A 9,143-nucleotide genomic window follows, 5' to 3' on the forward strand; every position below is an offset into this window, starting at 1 on the left:
TTTGCCAAGTGCAGTGTCCTGCTTCTCTCTGATGGAATGAAATAGGCTTTGCTTCCATGATGAACCATTCAAATACTGCTTTTCTGGCAACAGCTCTGAAAGGATGAGAGGCTGGTTTTCAGATCATGCCCAATTTAAATCCATCTCCACAGCTCCGTCTCTGCCCCTTCCCAGGATCCCTGCACCAGGAGCAGGCCAACATGCATATGTCATCTCGGAAGGCAACCAGCAGTAAATCTACTTGAGGCTTCACTTCATAGTGGAGCCACTTCACACTTGAGAAGTTTCCTTTAAGGGCATTCCAAGGAGCAGTCTCTGCAAAAATTTCCTCAGTAGTGTAGCTTCTATGGAAACAGACTGCAGCATAGCCCAGAATAGCCATGGAAGAACAGTGAATCTGCATGAATGGCACAGGTCTTCAGGGATTCCCTAACACCCATGTTGATCCAAGGGGATCCATTTTTTTTTGTTTTGTTTTTTGGGGTGGGAGACTTGCATGCACATACCTTCGTGGAAGAATTCCATGGGTCTGATCCAAAGTCCATTGATTTACATGAGCTTTGGCTCAGGGTCCATAAGGGAAGCTCAGAGATTCATCTTCAAATTTCTGACCTTCAATTTGCAGGAGGGCATGCTTGCATCCATCTTTTTATAAATTATTGTTATATATGTAAAGTAACCCACTGTAGAAAATGATTAGATTAGGGTTTCTAGTTAGTGGTATATATTTTCCCTTCTTTCCATGTCTGTGTTTAGGCAAAGGGTGGGTATAGTTTTCAGGAGTATACAAATATTAAAAAGACAGCTTTCTTTTGTTGTATAGAAAGGAGGACCCTTTTAAAGCCTCACTTTCCCAAAGTTGAGGTCTCAGTGAGTGTGGGAGAATTTTAGGGTCCACAGACACCTTTGCTAACAATTTTTAGCTCTTCAGATATGATTATCTGGGTGTGGGTTATGTGCATTTTATAAAAGCATATCTCAGATGTTTGCTTCAGCTATATTTTAGTGAGTTGTAACCTAAAACCCTACTGAAAGGTGTTATATAAATGTAAGATGCCATTATGTGATGATGAATAAGACCATCCACTGTTCTCCAGCCTTGTGCAAAATAATTAAGGTTTCCTTTCTGTTTTATTTTGTCTTAACTTTTGGTGATTTTCAAGCAAATTATTGGCAGTGGTTTTAGAAATGAAAAACCAAGGTCCTGATCCTGAAACTGGTTCCCTTTAGACAGACCTCTGAACTCATTTAGCAGCCCATTAGTGTTTGAAACATTATGCAGGTCCGCAAAAAGAAAAGGAGTACTTGTGGCACCTTAGAGACTAACAAATTTATCTGAGCATAAGCTTTGGTGAGCTACAGTTTGTGCTCATATAAATTTGTTAGTCTCTAAGGTGCCACAAGTCCTCCTTTTCTTTTTGCAGATACAGACTAAGGTGCCTACTACTCTGAAACGAGGTCAGAGGTCTGCCAGTCCCGAGAGAGTTGCCAGGATTGGGGCTGTGGTGTCTAGGGTTAACAATACCCCCAGATTGTTGAACGTTAAAAAACATTTTCATAAACAATATATTCTTCTATGAACACAGTCAACTTGAAACCTAGTCAATTTCAAGAGAGTTCTAGATACCCCACCTACCCTTACATCCCCTTCCCTAATTTTAGTGTGGTTTTTTTCTCTCTCTCTCGGGTTGCTGTGTTAAAGACCCCCACAAAGTACCAGGGGGACACTGACAAAGGCCCTGGTCCTGTAAACTGTTCCCTGCAGGTGGGCTTCCGATGGCTTTATGGAACCCTGAATCGGTTCCTAATTGGCCATTGATCAGGGAAGAGTGGAACTGACTGCCACAAGGCATTCTTGAATGCACCAAGAAACAGAGAGGGAGGGATGTTTTCCCCGAATCTCGTTCAGTGACAGAGATCTTGGTTTCAGAGTAGCAGCCGTGTTAGTCTGTATTCGCAAAAAGAAAAGGAGGACTTGTGGCACCTTAGAGACTAACACATTTATTAGAGCATAAGCTTCCGTGAGCATGAAGTGAGCTGTAGCTCACGAAGGCTTATGCTCTAATAAATTTGTTAGAGATCTTGGGTGTCACCTGGGGCAGCAGTAGGGGAGGCGGATGTCAGACCGAGGTGTGGGGATTTAGGTTAACGATGCCCATGCCGGGGTTATCATGTTCGCACAACCGAGCCAGGGCTGCGGAGGTGGCGCTCCGCTCGGGGCAAACCCCGGGCTGCTTTGGACGGGGACCGGCTCAGCCTCGGCGAGATTTCGCCGGCAGGGGCTGGGGGCGCGCGGTGGGTGGGCGGTGCCACCGGTGCTGTGCCGGGGATTTCTCGCAGCCGCAGCCGCAGCCGCGCACCGGGGCCGCTGGTTGGCCATGAGCGCGAGCCGGCCTCCCGCCTGCACCGCTTTGCGGCCAACCCCGGCAGCAAACGGGGCGGGGCCCGGGTCACCCCGCACTCCGATTGGCGGCACAGGGGACGCGTGTTGTGATTGGTGGGAACAGCTAGTTGGCCGCGATTGGCCGAGTTCCTTGAGGTGATGTAAACTTTGATTGGCGAAAAGGGTCGGCTTCTGATTGGTTACCGGCGAGTTCCTCGGCCTTTCCTGTTCCGCTGCGCGCTGACCTTGGTGCTTGGGGGGCTTCGGCTGCTTGCGCCCTCAGGCCCCGGAACCGCAGCCATGGTGGCGTACTGGAGACAGGCCGGGCTCAGGTAGCGGCTGCTCGCGGCCAGCCCGCGCCTGCCTTATACCCCCGTCTCCTGCAGGGGAGCGGCTGCAGGGGGAGCGCTGAGGCCTGGCTCGGAGGCGCCTCAGGCGCTAGGGGGGCAGCGGCTCCTCAGTATCCCCGAGCGGAGGGGGGGGGGTGTCCTGTGGCTGCCTGGGGTCCAGGCGCGGCGGGGAGGAGGCCCCTGGGGAGCCGAGGTTGGGAGCCCCGCCAGGCCGCTGCCCGGCTAGGGAGCGGTCCCGGGTGTTACCCTGGAACAAATTCTGTAGTGAGGGGGCTGAAAGCCATTGAACGAAACCGCCAACCCTGCATGCGATGGAAACAGTTTCGAGCCAGGTGCTGCCACACCCCTCGCTTCAGGCCTCGTGGGGCCAAGGGGCGAGAGCCTGTCTCTTCCCCCCCCCCCCCACGTGTGATCACACCCACTGACTGGCGAGGTTCTGGCTCCTCACCAGGCAGAGGAGGGGGTCTCGCCAGGAAGGGCCCGCAACAGAGGGAACTGCCTAAAAACGTGGCAGTACACTTGTTGGCAGCACCTTGGCCTGCTCCCAGCAGCATTAGAGTCCCTGGAGCTGATTATGTTAATTCTTGGGGGCCCCACCTGATTTTCATCCTTTTGTTTCCTCTTTTCAGCTACATCCGCTATTCCCAGATCTGTGCCAAGGCTGTCAGAGCAGCAATGAAACCACAATACAAAGCTGAGGCAGAAAAAGCTGCTGTGGCCACTATAAAAATAGTGAAACCTAAAAAGGAGTAAGATGTAAGTAAATAGTATGGGAAGAAATGAAATGAAAAACTATTTCATTGGGAAGGGTTTTTTGGATCCCTTGTTATAGGTTCCTAACTTCTTCTCAAGGTGAGTGATATTGAGGAATCCTCTCGTATTACCTTTTAGGTTAACAACAATCTTAAAACCTGCAGGTAACTTGTACGCTGTGTAGCCCAGATCTTAGTGCATAAGACTGGTTGTATAGGCAGTTGAGTAGCGTGTTGGAGCTGTGTGCCGATTTCTTGGACTACCAGTTGGTTCAGGAATAGGGGGAAACTATTTATAGATAGATTCATAGATACTAAGGTCAGAAGGGACCATTCTGATCATCTAGTCTGACCTCCTGCACAGTGTAGGCCACAGAATCTCACCCACCCTCTCCTATGAAAAACCTCACCCATGTCTGAGCTATTGAAGTCCTTAAATCATGGTTTAAAGACTTCAAGGAGCAGAGAAGCCTCCCTCAAGTCAACCATGCCCCATGCTACAGAGGAAGGCAAAAAACCTCCAGGGCCTCTCCAATCTGCCCTGGAGGAAAATTCCTTCCTGACCCCAAATATGGCGATCAGCTAAACCCTGAGCACATGGGCAAGATTCACCAGCCAGATACTACAGAAAATTCTTTCCTGGGTAACTCAGATCCCATCCATCTAATATCCTATCTCAGGGGATTTGGCCTATTTACCCTGAATATTTAAAGATCAATTACTTACCAAAATCCCATTATCCCATCATACCATCTCCTCCATAAACTTATCAAGTAGAATCTTAAAACCAGATAGATCTTTTGCCTCCATTGCTTCCCTTGGAAGGCTATTCCAAAACTTCACTCCTCTGATGGTTAAAAACCTTCGTCTGATTTCAAGTCTAAACTTCCTGGTGGCCAGTTTATACGCATTTGTTCTTGTGTCCACATTGGTGCTGAGCTTAAATAATTCCTCTCCCTCTCCTATATTTATCCCTCTGATATATTTATAGAGAGCAATCATATCTCCCCTCAACCTTCTTTTAGTTAGGCTAAACAAGCCAAGCTCCTTAAGTCTCCTTTCATAAGACAAGTTTTCCATTCCTCGGATCATCCTAGTAGCCCTTCTCTGTACCTGCTCCAGCTTGAATTCATCCTTTTTAAACATGGGAGACCAGAACTGCACACAGTATTCTAGGTGAGGTCTCACCAGTGCCTTGTATAATGGTACTAAAACCTCCTTATCCCTACTGGAAATGCCTCTCCTGATGCATCCCAAAACCGCATTAGCTTTTTTCACAGCCATATCATACTGGCAGGTCATAGTCATCCTATGATCAACCAATACTCCAAGGTCCTTCTCCTCTTCCGTTACTTCTAATTGATGCGTCCTCAACTTATAACTAAAATTCTTGTTATTAATCCCTAAATGCATAACCTTACACTTCTCACTATTAAATTTCATCCTATTACTATTCCTCCAGTTTACAAGGTCATCCAGATCCTCCTGTATAATATCCCGATCCTTCTCCAAATTGGCAATACCTCCCAGCTTTGTATCATCTGCAAACTTTATTAGCACACTCCCACTTTTTGTGCCAAGGTCAGTAATAAAAAGATTGGTCCCAAAACCGATCCCTGAGGAACGCCACTGGTAACCTCCCTCCAACCTGACAGTTTTTCTTTCAGTAGGACCCGTTGCAGTCTCCCCTTTAACCAATTCCTTATCCACCTTTTGATGTTCATATTGATCCCCATCTTTTTTCAATTTAACTAATAAATCCCCATGTGGCACGGTATCAAATGCCTTACTGAAATCTAGGTAAATTAGATCCACTGCATTTCCTTTATCTAAAAAATCTGTTACCTTTTCAAAAAAGGAGATTAGGTTGGTTTGGCACGATCTACCTTTTGTAAAACCATGTTGTATTTTGTCCCATTTACCATTGACTTCAATGCCCTTAACTAATTTCTCTTTCAAAATTTTTTCCAGGACCTTGCATACTACAGATGTCAAACTAACTGGCCTGTAGTTACCCGGATCACTTTTTTTTCCTTTCTTAAAAATAGGAACTATATTAGCAATTCTCCAATCATTTGGTACTACTCCTGAGTTTACAGATTCATTAAAAATTCTTGCTAATGGGCTTGCAATTTCAGGTGCCAATTCCTTTAATATTCTTGGATGAAGATTATCTGGGCCCCCCGATTTAGTCCCATTAAGCTGTTTCAGTTTCGCTTCTACCTCAGATATGGTAATATCTACCTCTATAGCCTCATTCCCATTTGTTATGCTACCATTATCCCTAAGATCCTCTTTAGCCTTATTAAAGACTGAGGCAAAGTATTTGTTTAGATATTGGGCCATGCCTAGATTATCTTTAACCTCCACTCCATCCTCAGTGTTAAGCGGCCCCACTTCTTCCTTCTTAGTTTTCTTCTTATTTATATGGCTATAGAACCTTTTACTATTGGTTTTAATTCCCTTTTGCAAGGTCCAACTCTACTCGACTTTTAGCCCGTCTCACTTTATCCCTACATGTTCTGACCTCAATTAGGAAGGTTTCCTTGCTGATCCCTCCCATCTTCCACTCCCTGTATGCTTTCTGTATTTAATCTCAGCTCAGTAAAATGAGATCCTCTCAGCCCTCAAACAAGAGTTTAGATTGTGGGGACTTTGAGCTCTATTTGTGTCTGGTTTGGTCAAACTGTTACAGGCGGCTTAAAAGGTTTTAGCTTGAATAGCTGTTTCGTGGGGTGTTGTGGGTTTTTTTTTTTTTTTTTTTTTGCTCTTGTGGTTTGGATTTTTTTTTTTTTTTTTTTAGGAGTTCCTCCACTTCATTTGAACAAGACCAAGCGATTGATTTGGAATTTAAACTCTGCTCCTCCCTACCCCCTCACCCCCGCCCAACCTAGCACACAGAGCCAAAGTTCATTCCTAAATAACTCTTCCACAGATGGTTAACAGGCAACTTAATCTCCTCTACATTGTTTTTCCGTTGAGCAAATGTTTTGTGCTTGTGAAAGGTGGATACTACTTGTCCCTTCACTTGTAAGGGTACGTACACTGCAAGCAATTAAAGATGAGTTTTTCCAGCTATCTATGGACTGGAATGACTGTTGATGAGAAATCTAGTGTGTCTCTGTTGGTTTAGTCTGGCTAGTCAAAACAGGCCAAAGAATACATGAAGTCATGTGACTAGAACTGCAGTCTGAGAATCTATCTTTCTCAGTAAAGGTGCCATGTTTTCCTTCAGCATCATGGGCAAAAATCCCATTGTATTTATGTTAATAGGAACCATGTCTGCATAGTGTCACTCTTAAGAAGTTGGAGCAATGCTCTAAAAATTTGCAGATAAATGTAAAAGGTGAAATACAAACAACTGAACTAGGATCGTCCGTTACAAAGGTTGACAAACTAAGTAACTTCAGTCTTGGTGTTTTTCTGTCCTCTGAACACAAAGGGCTAGATTTACAAATTGGGCACTTACTTGGGAGGTGGGAGCTCCTAGTTTGAGTCCCCAAATTGGAGCAGGGATTTGAACAGTTGAATGCCCTAACCACACAGCTGTCAAATTCATGGATGGGTCTCTTTATGTTGAAGCTGTTCCATGTTGAATAAATCATTGTTCATTGAGCTAGTGAGACTTATTATGTTCTTTAAATCTCTCATAGGATTGGCCCTGTGATGAACTGTATGAACAAACTATCAAGTGAAGACAAGGTCATGGGTCTGCAGATGTACAATGTAGTCTCTCCATGTTAGCTATAAAATCTGTCTGCATGTGTAAATCAACATGCTAATAAACTGAACTTTTAGTTCACCATGACCCTAGAAGCTATTGTGGTTTCTCTTTGAAAGCATGAGTTACTATCTTTGGAAGGGCATTTACTTTTACTTTTGTGTGTGAGACAAATCATTAGACTTCTTCTTCTTAAAGGAAATTTTAGTGGCTTTTATATTGGAAATTCATGCGCCATCTACTCTAGATGGCTTAATTACTGTAAAACAAGTAAAATGGTAAACTCCTCAAGCTCAATAAAAGCTGAGAGGGGAAGAGGTGTGTGGGTTTTTTTCTTTTGTTTTTGTTTAAGTCAGACTACTCAACTACTTACCGTCAGTGACTAATGAACATCTTGGAGAAATGTATTCAATCTTTACAAAAAGGCATCTAGTTCCTTTGAGGCGCTCACAATAAACATGTTCTGCGATACTCCTTCACTCCCAACAAGTCTAATACCAAAACCCAAGGATACCAGAGTTGACATTCCTGGTATTTTGAAAGTAAAAAAACCAGGGGGGGAAATAAAGGCACAAATCCAGGTTCTTCACAGATTACCTTTAATGCTTGCAGTGAATTGGGAACATCAACTCCTAAACAGACTTCTACATTCAAGAAATGGTAAATTTTTGGACAGATTAACAGTTCTAAAATGTGTGATATCTAAAGACCAAATAATCCTCTGATGGTTATAACTTACTTCAGCTTAACACCTGTTACAGTCTTCTATTGACAAGTGTCATAGCTGTGTATGGAAAGAAATGGAAACCATTCCATTAGGGTACTTTAGTTTCCTCTGAAGGGATTTCATATGTTGAACTTTACTTTCATTCTTTGGTCTGAAGGGAGCTCTCCTGTTTTTCTGGATTGTACTAAAGGGTGTTCGTAAGTAACAGCAATAGCATTACTGTTTCTGAGTTTGGCACCAACAGGGTGTCCTCTTTCCCAGAATGCCTGCACAGAGAAAGGGGGCAGGGAAAGGGGCCTTTTCTCTGCAAACTCCCAAGGAAGCCCCTTTCACTGCATAAATATCTACTTCCCAGGTTGCTCAGCAAGTGAGGTCAGGATTGAGGTTATGTATGTGCACAAACTGTGTGTGGCCCTAAGAATTGTTCCTTGTGGAAAAGTCTGTTTAAAAACCTTGGCAAGGAAGCAGAAAATTCTAGTAGTAATTAAAAAGAAAAAATTCCAGGCATGCTACTCAAGACACAAGAATTTTACCAAATTGCAATTATTTTTAAAAAGCAGTCAATGTGGAAACACTTCAAGCTCATAGACTTGAATGAGGATGAGTTTGGGGTATAGGAGGGTGCTCTGCACTGGGACTGAGGGGTTTGGAGGGCAGGAGGGGGATTTGGGCTCGGGTGCAGGTTCCAGCTGGGGTGGGGCTAAGGATGAGAGGTTTGGTGTGCAGGAGGGTGCTCCGGGCTGGGATTGAGGGGTTTGGAGAGCAGGAGGGGGATCAGGGCTGGGGCAGGGGGTTGGGGCGTGGAGAGAGGTGCAGGCTCCGAGCAGCGCTTACCTCAAGCGGCTCCCAGAAGCAGTGGCATGTCCCTTCTCTGGCTCTGGTGCAGCCAGGTGGCTCTGCACACTGCCCCATCCAACAGCACTGCCCCTTCAGCTCCTATTGGAGCATCTGGGAGCCGGAGCAGGTCCATGCCGTGGCTTCCAGGAGCCATGTGGTGTGGCCCCCAACCCTTCACCCCGACTGGAGCACCAGAGCAGGGCTGAGCTGCGTGGGGCGGCCCTCATCCTGTGGCCAGAGTGAGGCCGAGCTGCGAGGTCTGACCTCAGACCCAGCACCCTAACCAGAGCGGGGACAAGCTGCGTGCTCCAGCCACCGATCCAGTGCCCCGGCTGGAGCGGGGCCAAGCCGTGTGGTGCAGACCGTAGTTTGC

The 9,143-nt window shown here is 45.6% G+C and overlaps 1 protein-coding gene across 1 annotated transcript; it reads left to right on the forward strand.

Annotated features, from left to right (window-relative positions):
* The first annotated feature begins 2,566 nt into the window (after positions 1 to 2,566).
* On the forward strand, positions 2,567 to 7,295 carry ATP5F1E (ATP synthase F1 subunit epsilon). Its single transcript, XM_038369287.2, has 3 exons — positions 2,567 to 2,715; positions 3,363 to 3,489; positions 7,139 to 7,295. Exons 1-2 carry the CDS (start codon positions 2,684 to 2,686, stop codon positions 3,484 to 3,486), a joined length of 156 nt encoding a protein of 51 aa, XP_038225215.1. The 5' UTR covers positions 2,567 to 2,683; the 3' UTR covers positions 3,487 to 3,489; positions 7,139 to 7,295.
* The last annotated feature ends 1,848 nt before the right edge of the window (positions 7,296 to 9,143 follow it).

The sequence above is a fragment of the Dermochelys coriacea genome, chromosome 13 (genome assembly GCF_009764565.3).
Source record: "Dermochelys coriacea isolate rDerCor1 chromosome 13, rDerCor1.pri.v4, whole genome shotgun sequence".
Taxonomy (NCBI): domain Eukaryota; kingdom Metazoa; phylum Chordata; order Testudines; family Dermochelyidae; genus Dermochelys; species Dermochelys coriacea.